Source organism: Theobroma cacao, chromosome 9, assembly GCF_053813885.1.
Source record: "Theobroma cacao isolate CCN51 chromosome 9, ASM5381388v1, whole genome shotgun sequence".
NCBI classification, from domain to species: Eukaryota; Viridiplantae; Streptophyta; class Magnoliopsida; order Malvales; family Malvaceae; genus Theobroma; species Theobroma cacao.
The window spans coordinates 10,103,753-10,115,397 of record NC_142647.1 but is presented as its reverse complement, the minus strand read 5'-3'; the positions used below and the strand labels follow the sequence as shown (position 1 = coordinate 10,115,397).

Sequence of the window (11,645 nt, the reverse complement as noted above, 5' to 3'; positions counted from 1 at the left end):
TCAAAAGCAGTGTTTTCAGAGACAGGCTGATCCAACAAGTATGGGAAGAACAGATTATTACAAGCCTGCTTGGGCCATGATTGGACTACAGTTCATCTATGCAGGAGTTGCTCTTTTTACAAGAGCTGCTCTCCTCAAGGGGCTGAGCCCCAGGGTGTTTGTAGTCTATAGGCAGGGGATAGCAACCTTGCTCATTGCACCTATAGCTTTTGCGTCAAGGAGGTAAGTGTATATCTTTATTTTTTGCCTCTCTCTCTCTCTCTCTCTAATTTTTCATGTTTTTGTTGGCAGAAAAAATTCGTCCAGGTGCTCTTTGGGGTTGAAGAGCTTTGCTTGGATATTTCTGGCTTCTCTTCTTGGGTGAATGCTGGCTTCAAAAATGTGTTTCCTTTTCTATGTGAATAAGTTGGTGAACTTTACTGATGATTTCTTCATAATTAAATTTTGTTTGCAGTGTTACGGCCAATCAGAATGCATATTTTGAGGGGCTCTACTTGTCATCTTCAACAATAGCAAGTGCGATGACTAATCTAATCCCCGCAGTCACCTTTGTTATGACTGCCATTCTTGGGTAATATGCGCATACTCAACCGGGTCTTAAGAATCTTTTGGACTGGATATGCAAAATAAAACAATTTTATCAAAAAAAAAACTGGGGAACATTTCCATAGGTCCTTGATAGGTAGAGTTAGTTCCTCATCAAACTTGTTGAATCCTAACCAAGTACTTAATTTAAATGCTATCATTTGGACACAATACGCTGAAAATGACACTTTTCAATGCCGTCTCCAGATTAGATTGCCCCCAGTTTCAGGAGAGCTTGGCCTAACAATGCTCTGCCAAATTAAATGATTTCATTCTCTTAATCCAAGAGCCTTATTTTGATCTGTTATCATAGAAATATTGTCAATGTTTAAGCCTTGGCAGTTTGCACTTGAACTAAGGATTCTGCCTGTTCCAATAATAACAACTTCGATCTGTCTCTTCATTGATCATTTCTAGACCTCTACATATTTCTGCTTAGGTAGATTTATGTTTTTGGTGTCCTTGCATACTTGTTTAGACTTCAAAAAGGGTATGAAAGCTGGAGCTTGAGAATTCGCCTCTGCTTTTGAACTGTGGGTCTCTTAATATTTTCCTAATCTCGATTTTTAGGCTGGAGAAAGTTCATATCCAAAGCTTGACCAGTTTAGCCAAGATACTGGGAACAGTAATCTGTGTTGGTGGAGCCATATCCATGACATTGCTCAAAGGCCCAAAGCTACTAAACACAGAACTACTACCACCTAAGTCTTCGTTCAGCCCGGGAGGAGAAAATTGGTTGCTGGGTTGTCTACTTCTACTTGTAAGCAGCTTTTTCTGGTCACTTTGGATGGTCTTGCAGGTATTTTCCCCACATATTCTTCTATAATCGACTTTTAAGTGTATAACAACTAGATCACTAGATTCTCTTTCAATTTCCGAAACAGGTCCCAATTTCAGCCAGCTGCCCTGATCATTTGTATTCATCTTCTTGGATGTGTTTCTTGGCCACATTGGAATCAGCAACAGTGGCATTTTTAGTAGAGAAAGATCTAGAAGCTTGGAGTCTGAATTCATATCTAGAGCTTTCATGCTGTTTATTCACGGTCAGCACTCATTTCTCTAAACTCTACTAACGTTTCTAGTCATGTTCATTTCAGACCCTAGGATCTTAATGACTTGAATATTTTCATCAAATAGGGAATTGCTTTGGCGGTGTCTTTTTTTGTTCAAGCCTGGTGCATTTCACGAACAGGTCCACTCTTTTCTGCAATGTTTAATCCCCTATGCACGGTAATTGTGACTATCGTTGCTGCTGTATTCCAACATGAGGAGACATATATTGGAAGGTACCTAACTATCTCTTCTTTTCAGGGAAAGAATGAAAACTGATGCCATCTAATAGCAGTATCTTTTTTTTTTTATCAATCTCTTTGACTATGCTTCATACGATTATGAGGCATTATTAATGCTGCAGCTGTTCACATTGTGCGTAGTTGTATATCTTACGTCTGGTTTGGTTTACCTCAGCTTGGTTGGCGCTTTTGCGGTGATTATTGGTTTATATATTGTCCTATGGGGTAAAGCTAAAGACGTTGAAGAGATCAAAGAAGGGATGGATCCAAAGCCGCTTAACAATCAGACAAAAATCGTACAAGTCATAATGGACGAATCCTCTGAGAAGACTAGTAAAATTGATCTAGAAGAACCTCTTCTGTCTGATAAATCAACTAAGGATGATGATACTTGGATGAATCATAAATGACCAACAACTGTTTAAAATTTATTTAAGAAGACAATAATGCATTTGTCTCTAATTAGGAATGTCCTGCTTGAAGCTTGTGTGGAACGAACAGGATTCCCTTGCCAGTAATTCCCATTCAAACAGAAGATATCAAAACCAATTTGTTATCAACTTATTATATATACAGTAAGTGTATGATTTTGACTATTAACTTATTATTTCTAAGAATTGTTTTACGGTCATCATTATACACAAAGTAATGAGAACTATCAAAAAGAGTAAAACAACTTTATCAAGTAGGCAAAAGTGAAAGAACTCAAAATAAGTGATAAAGTTCACAAATTACTTTCAATTTTAAGATTTTTTAAATAGTTAATTTGACCTGAAACTTAGATGTGGAAGTAATTAAGAAGTTTCTTTTGAATTTTTCCTTAAAGTACAAGTGTTTTGCATTTTCTCTCATTCTCAAGAAATACGTCACACGTTGTTAAGTGTTATTGAATTTCACTATGTTATTAAACCAAAACGTCTACCCACTACCCCATATATGTAAAGGACCAACGTATTTTCCAATGATGAATGTGTTCTTCCATAATGGACCTGTTCTTCTCTTAGCAAACATGTTCTTCCATAATGGACCTATTCTTGCCATGATGAATAGGTTCTTTCTAAACGTGCTCCTATGATGTCCAATAAACACTTTCTCACAAACTGCTTCAACAAATTATTTCTGCTTGATAGAGAAAACTCTTGGCAATTCATCAAGGACGATGAGAAATTCAACAATCCCCCTCTCTAAGGTACTCTCTCAAGCTCTCTCTGAACTCTTTCCAAAATACTCTTTCTTTTAGTCAATCATTTCCACCTTATTCTCTATCATGCTCCGCCACTCTTTTTCCCTAATTTGTATCCCTCACATCTTGCCGCAAACACTCAACACTTTCAAGAGCTGCTCTAGTCTTCCTCTCCATCGTTTCCACTGCATCTCACTTTACTTATTGTAACACTACCTCTCTCTTTATCAAAAGAATTTTTTACATTTTGACAACTCTACCAGAAAAGAGTGCTTGCCTTAAGTATAACCTCACAAAAGAGAACTTTGTGCTATTGGAAGACATGGACGGTTCCACCAGTATCCAAGACTCACCTATTCCATCCTATATCCAGGACATGATGAAGTTACTCTAAGCTTCCCAAGAAATGATGCAAGTGTTGGAAGACTACAATTCACAAATGATGGAAACAATTGTCCAACCTGTATCCTCAACCGCTACAACCTCTCAGGCTCAACCCAGGCAACCTAACAGTAGCAGCAACAAAACTAATGGAAGCAACAACACGAACAACAATGGAGGAAATGAAGAAAGCACAGTTGATGTAGTAACTATCACAAATCCAAATACAACTAACCCCTCTGTCAATGGCAACTCTATTATAATAATTTTATCAACCACTACTAAAGAAGAGCTCTTGAAGCTGCTTTGATCAGAAGAACATGAACATGAATTTTTTGAAATTTGACCTCAAACTACTATATCCAATCAATGGAATTGCTAAGCCATATCCTAAGGACTACACTAACTCTAAGGTCAAACAATTAAATGGTAAGTCCGAGGATGTTTGAGAAAATGTATGAAGTTTGTGGAGACTTTGAGATTAAGGAGATGATATATGAAGTTCTGGAGCCAAATGTGCAGGATGTTGGGAGATATCCAAGTGAAGTAGAGTATGCATGTAGTTCACTTTCAATTTATGATGATTATGATAGATTCACATTTGTTTGAGGCCCAAGTAACCATGTAGCTCACTTTCAATTTTTGATGACGATGTACTTATATTCGTGAGGCCCAAAACTTGGACCTCTGGTGCGTCAATGTAAATACAATTATTTAATCCTCGAATCATATGAAAGAAACTAAGAAAAGGATCACATTCCCCAAAAAGATTTGAGTAAAATGAGAGCAACTTTTCATCTACCGATCTTTAAGCCATTGAAACACTAATCCACGCGCAACATGGCATCAGTCATCACTTTATCCAGGAATATCTTTCTCAACAGCACTCAAACCACTCGTTTACATTTTGTATCTATGATTCCCACTCAAAGAAATGTCCAAAAGTATAAAGTTTTTCTGTCCTTTAATGAGACAAGCATCATTTTGATTTAGAACACGCAGGGACCATTGCATTAACTAGTCCTACCCACTATCAAAGACCCCACATAACCTTACCCAGATTGAAAAGTCATTCTAATACATTACCTTGGGTTCCTACTTCCTATCAAATATCAAATATCCAATGACCAACAACCATCTTTGCCCAGATATTTTCATTTGCTTCAAGTCCTTGGATTTCAGGTTCATGAAACCTAGGAAAATAAGGCAGAAATAAGCCAGGTATAAAGATCATAAACCCACACCTTTTGGGATTCTTGTTTAGGTGACCCACAGACCTAGCTCTTCTTGCCCAACAACCATTGTTTGTCAACACTCAAGAGAATGAAAACAGGAAAATTACAACATTATTATGAGCAAATTTCTGTACAGGAACTTGAAATCATCAACATTGGCACCAAATGAATTAATAGAACAATAAAATTGAGAGTGGGAGCTTTTAAAAAGCATATAAACGATCATATATATATATCCAAAATGTTCAAAGAACAACTAGATCACTGATAGAAAGCTATACACTAAAAGATCCAAAAGCAAACATAGACATTAAAGTACAGTGCAGAAAATACAAGCATATCCAACAAAACTAAACCCTCCGTGCCGACGTCCAAAATGGGAAACTAAAATCAAAGACAACCTCAAGGCTTCCACCCTTGATGATAAGCATTGTCTCTCCTATTGTTTCTAAAAGCACAGCAGCCAACAGAGTAGACAACAATGAGGAAGACAAGGAATACGATGTTGACAATCGCCACCTTCTTCCAAGAGCTCTTGAGGTTGTCTATAAATCCAGCCTTGCATGACTGGCAATTGAAGCATAAAGTATTCAGATTGTTATCCCACAAATTGCAGTCAGTATTGGTGAAGACGCCGTTCGTTTTAGTCCAGTTAGTTGGCCCAACATAGGTGAATTGACAGTCGTTTGAAGGCTTACAGCAACCAGACTGCAATTACATAAACAGATTAGAACACGGGCCAAGGAAATAGCACCAAAGTGGCTACAACAACAAGAACAAAATACAGTCCATGTATAGGAGTCAAAACATGAGCACAACAGAATCATATTCGTTAAAATTGTGACAAACCCATATCTAATTCATTCAGATTGGTGATGATCGCTCTCTTTAATAAGTAACAGGTGAAAAATCCTATTCCTAGAGAAATAGAAACTTAGAAAGCTATGGTAATCTTACAAAGTAGAATCTATACGTTAAAATGTTCCACAAGAAAAGTGGAGAACCCTTTTTATCATAAAGTTGAAATTAACATAAAGTTATAGATTACCCTCAAAACTTTATAAAAGGATAGAATTAACTTTAAAAAAAAAAAAGAATTGATACCAGACCCCCTTTATGCATAAAGTTTCATAAAACAACCAAACAGTCAATTACTTTTCTTTGACTAAAGCAAAATTATAAGACTAAACATCTTTGAAATTCGCAAGTTCGTTTCTAAACAAAGGACTAAAAGATTTCAAATCTCGTCATTAATATTGACAGTTATCACTTAAGAGTCGCAAGAAAAACATTTATGATTATCTCTCGCCTAAAGTTCATGAAAAAAGAATTCGATCTCCAACAAATACATGAAAATCAAAATTTCTACAACATCCCGATCCAAAATTTTCCAAAATTTAAAATTGGATCTCGAAAGAAACCCACGCTATGGACAAAATCAAGACAAAATGAATTAAATTTTGAACCAAAGTAGAAAAAACTAAAACGAGAGCCCCGATCTCAGAGAACCAAAAAAGAGGGAAAAAAAATCATACCTGAACGGCAGATAAGTGCTCCCTGTAAAACGCCTCGACAGTATCATTAAGATACTTGTCACGAAAATCAGTACAGACTTTACTATCAACCAAACAGCTCTTAATCTTATTCCAATTCTTCTGATCAGTAACTCTCTTCTGCAACCAGTTTGAGTAATCCCCGAGTCGGTATTCCTTATACCCTTTCCCAGACAACACTTCTCCCGCCCCTTTATTCGTCACCGCGAAAGCAAAGATCGTGAAGACGATGCCGAGTACGATGAGGAGGAACATGACGACGAGGTAGAGCCAGAGTAGCCACGTCACGCGACAGCACGCTCCGATTAGTCCCGCGAGTGAGACAACCATGAGGAAGACTCCGATTACGATAAGGGGCTTGTCTAAAAACCGCTCGCATTCCGTTACGCCTTCTCGGCTCAGCCAGATGCCGGTGCCGAGGATAGGGATCGAGAGGATGAATGTTACCAAGTTGAGAATTCCAACTAGATTGTTGCTCAAGCGGAAGGTCATGGTTTCAGACTTTTGGTTGGTTCTCTGTTTTTTTTTTCTTTTTTTTTTTTTTTTTTTGGTTTTGGATGAGGAGAAAATTTGGAGAGAGAAAGACGTTAAAAGAGGAAAGTGAAATTGGAGAGAAAGCAGTGTCCGGAGGGGGTTTAAATATGAGGAGAAGGAATTCGAATTTGAAAGGGAAAACAAATTGAAGAAGTTACAAAGAAAGTTGTGTGTGGAGACCGGGAGGTTACTGGCAAATTATTGACACGCGCTGTACACGTTTTCTAAATGCTGGCAAGTGGGGGATGTGACCTGATTTGGATTTTTTTGCACGTAGCCAAATGGATATGATTTAGTTTTAAATATATTAACTAACTAGTGAAGATTGTTGTGGGCAAAATATAGAATATTGTTTTAAATATATTGGAGTAGAAAATTGTTTTTTTAAAAAACTTGTTAATGGCATTGCATTTTCTGATTTCTGGACTGAAACGCGTACGCCGATGCTTGATGTAGATATTTATTCTCCTTTTTTATTTATATGATAAAAGTATATAAATAAAACCATATTATGACAAATCTTTCTAATTAAGAACTTCATAAATACATATGTAGTTTCTTTTCTCATATTTATTTCCTTGTGCAAGTTTATTTATTGTAATTTATGCTTTCCATTTCAGTCAAAATCTAATTTATGGGTTGAGAATTAAGATAACAAAATAACAAAACATCTTCTTTTTTTCCATTCAACGAGTGAAAAGCAAATTAGTAGTCTTTTAATCCTAATTATGCGAATTTAAATTTCAAATTGTTTTCTTACTATATTTATACTAATTATTAATACCATTGTTAAACTTAATATCGCAAGTCAACTCATATCAATTCAATTGATAATCTATTCTAGTTCACAAAGAAATATGAAAAAGTAATATACATATATATATATATACATCAAAAAATTATATATATTTTATTTTTCAATTTTTAAAACTTAAAGTATAAGAAAATATGATGGTAGACAATTTTTTGCTTTTGGTTTGTCCTTATTAGTTCTGAAACCTCCATTGCCTCAAAATTTTACAAACCAAGCAATTATAGCCGTTTTAAATAAATATTTTGATAGTATTAATTTATTTTTTAAAAAAATTATTTCACAGATGCAACAGCACATTTGACAATTTTGGGCTTAAAAAAGATGACAAAAATGAATTGAAGAACTAATTAACCAACCATGGTTAATGGGTCGCCCCATAGCTCCACTGGCACAGAGTCTAATCGTTTGTGTTTACTGGGGATGGTTTGGTCAAAGTCTGTCACCCTATTATTTTACAGCTATAAAGGACGATAGCATTTCCCAACAGCAGCCGTTAAAGCTAAGCCGGCCTTGTTCATCAGCCTTACGTCTTTGTGTTGTCTAATTTTCACAATGAGAAGTGATACGCTGCACCGCAAGTCAAATTACCTACACGCAACCAAACCACGCGTCACTCTGATGCAGCCTACCGATGCCGACGGTGTTTGATCGAGTCGCCCTCCTACTCGTACCTTGCACGCGTTTTCCTCCTAGAAGAGAAATTGCAATTGACATGTTGAAATTTTAATCAGTAAGGACTGAATTCGGACTTTAAAAAGCCAATTAGCTTTATTTTGAGACTTACTAATAATTTCTTGTAGATGTTAATTTCAAATATATTGTCGTATACTACAATACAACAGAAAATATTAATAAGAAAAAGCTAGTTAACAAACATTGACATTTTGAACAAATTGTTTTGTTATATTTATAACTTTTACGTGTGTGTGTGAATTGAAGTGAAAACTAGTTGAAATTCTTGCAAAACACTAAATTGTCTAAAAGATTGCAATCCTTTTTGCCTTGTGGTTCCATGGTTTTACATTTCAAGCGTAGCTAGATTTCATGACATTTCTAATAAGGTAGTAATAGGTGGCGTGCTAAAAAGACATAGAACCGATACACTATTATTATTACTATTTATCTTAATTGTTAGTTAAAAGATTTCAATGTAAATTATTTTTATTAATTAATAATCATGTAAAACTGTACTATTATAGATTTTAAGTTTAAGAATGTGGACGTACAAGTGCTCTTTGAAATTCAAACTAGTGCAAAAGAAATTAAAAAAGAACATAACCAAAAGAGTCGGAGTCGTTTGAAATTAAAACCTTTTGTGTTATTACTCTTGTTAACTAGATATGTTAAAACATAATAAAACACTAAAATGTGAAATTCTGCTGTGTTTGCACATGCTTGGAGCAATTCCCCTTTTTTCTTTGTAAGTACAATTTTGAGGAAAGTGGGACTCTAACTCAACATTATGAAGAAAAAAAAATTATACATATATTTATTATTAAGTTAAATACTCATATGTAAAACAAATCTTACGTTATTAAAATAAAAAAAAAATGATATGATTCACCTCACATTAAATTTTCTTTGAAATTGATACGCGTTTTCAAAATCAGGCCACCAAGTACACATGCTACATTTGCAAGGCAAGGAGAACTGTTTATAGTTATTTATTGTATGGGGTTTCCTTTTGGAAGACTAGCGATTTAAGAACATCCCAATAATGCGCGCCACCGACATCGGACAGGAACATGATGCCGTATTACATTACACTCAATTTAATTTAAACAATGGGATTAAAATTTTTGAATTACAAGACAAATTACTAACCTAAGGTTGGGGTAGCAACACCTAGAAATAGTCAAAGACCACATGGTCCGACATTTGTATATATATATACACATACCACTCCATCAAGTGATAGGATGTTGAATTTTGATAAATCTAATAAATTGTTCGTTAAGAATGGTGATTAATGTATAATGAAGCAGATTTGTAAAACCACCTCCTTAATAATTTGGAGTAATTATACAATTAATCCATGTATTGAACTCACACTAAATAATTTGATGTCCATATTTATATAATGCATGTTAGTACTTAATCACGTTACATCAATACTATTATTACATTATTCATAAAATATCACATCATTATTATCATGTTATCAAATTTAATATTACATTAATAAAAATATCACGTCAAAAAATCAAATGTCATGTTAGTATAGATAATAAAAAATATTTAATACATTGGATTACTGATATTATCAATTTTGAAAAATATTAAAATTTAATTTTTACAAATTATTATATAAAAATTAAATTCATTATTTTAATAAAATACAAGAACTAATTGCATAATTTGACCAATAATTTGAGATTAAACCTTGATTGAGTTGAAAGCTTCCATTGCGTGTTGACTATAATTATCATGTATCACCATGTGTTTACCTGCCTTAGAAATCGGGTTCAAGGATTCAAGTCTGTTGAATTGTACAATCATCACCTAGACTTCCTCCAAACCATTATTTATTACCATTCCACCACAACCCCACCCCCCCCCCCCCCCCCCCCCCCCACATACATAAAACATTGGACTCGTTCTGAGTCACACACTCAAGGGATTATTAAAATTCATGTTGAAATTAAATTGTTAAATGTATCTTAATCTCAACTGTATTTTAGAAATCAAAACATTTAGCGAAACACCGTGACTTTGTTTTTGGATAAGGTTCTAGTCAACAGGACATGTGATTGATTTGAAAGGATTTGTCCTTAGTAAATAAGATTGAGAACAATTTAAAAATTGCATCGTATACATTTTATTTTAATTATGTACGTAAATGAAAACCAACCAAGAATGGAATTTAAATAAAATTGAAAATAACAATTTTTTAAAAAAAATTTTGGAAATAGAAAATTTTTATAACTCTACTAAAAGTTTTAGAGAATTTAGAAAATTTTTCAATATTAAGAATTTTCATTTATTTTTAAAAAAATTAAAGTAAATAAAAGTAATATGAAATCAATAACTATTTATCAAGCTTAAAATAGAATAACACATGATTAATTAGTACCGTTTTTAAAACGAGCATTGTAGGGTGCTAATACTTTCTCTACATATAAATGACTCCCAAAACTTATTCTTTTTAATTAATTTAAATAAATTTTAAAATCTAGTTATAAAGAATAAATTCGATCAGGTGGGCAATTACACTTGATATAAAAAAACATTGGTTTTGACTCCTATTTATGTCGAGCAATCGAGTTCTTGAAATTGCAATTTATGACTTCATTGTAGATTTCAAGAGTTGAATCAGAAATTGATCATGTTTATCTTAAAACTTAATTAATTTAACTTAATTCAATAATTAACTCTATTTCTCTTAAGTTTAAAAAACATTGTATTTAGTCATTTTTTTATATCTTGATTATGATATTTTACTTTCATTTACTTATTGTTTTTAATCAATGTTGTGCATTTAGGATATGAGTTGTGAGAAAGGTGTACGGGCCTTCTCACTCACTTGGCACATTTGTTTAAATGCATTAGCTCTATAACCGGACTCCATCCTTTTAGGATGAAAACGAGTTGAGATTTCGACAATATGAGAAGTTTTAGCCTTTTTGACACCAAACTCAACATGTAAAAAATCGTAAAAAATATACGTTTAGATAAGTCTATGCAGATTTGAGTTATAGAAACATTTTAAATTAAGATACGTGAAGGAACGAATTTCATTCTAACAACATTGCCTATCGTGTTAAGAAAAAAAAATCAACTCCCATTTGAAACTCGAAAAGCAAGTTGTCGCGTATACTTGGGTAATATTAAACATTGGCTATTGTGTTTAGCGTATTTATTTAAAACAGCGTGATCTCGACCTCAATTAGCATTTAAGTAAACAAGGTCAAGCATAAATTTAAGTTTGATTAGAAGAACAATGAACGCTTAAACTTGATGAGCACTTTGATAAAGGGCGCTTACGCTTGACTTGGCTTGGTTGCACCCGACTTTGCTGCTTACAAACAGTGAACGCACCACACCACTAAACGGTCAGTGAAGATGAAA

General features: G+C 34.1%; 2 protein-coding genes across 2 annotated transcripts; one reads left to right on the top strand and one right to left on the bottom strand.

The window, feature by feature from the left end:
• Nucleotides 1–2,437, top strand: LOC18589074 (WAT1-related protein At4g28040-like). The gene is made up of 7 exons (XM_007013894.3): nucleotides 1–222; nucleotides 292–360; nucleotides 455–571; nucleotides 1,156–1,384; nucleotides 1,470–1,628; nucleotides 1,723–1,871; nucleotides 2,053–2,437. The coding sequence occupies exons 1-7, from the start codon at nucleotides 41–43 to the stop codon at nucleotides 2,285–2,287; spliced, it is 1,140 nt and encodes a 379-aa protein (XP_007013956.1). The 5' UTR covers nucleotides 1–40; the 3' UTR covers nucleotides 2,288–2,437.
• Nucleotides 2,438–4,877: 2,440 nt separating this feature from the next.
• Nucleotides 4,878–6,928, bottom strand: LOC18589073 (tetraspanin-8-like). Its single transcript, XM_007013893.3, has 2 exons — nucleotides 6,212–6,928; nucleotides 4,878–5,384 (listed from the first exon to the last, which is right to left on the bottom strand). The coding sequence occupies exons 1-2, from the start codon at nucleotides 6,719–6,721 to the stop codon at nucleotides 5,079–5,081; spliced, it is 816 nt and encodes a 271-aa protein (XP_007013955.3). The 5' UTR covers nucleotides 6,722–6,928; the 3' UTR covers nucleotides 4,878–5,078.
• Nucleotides 6,929–11,645: the final 4,717 nt, after the last annotated feature.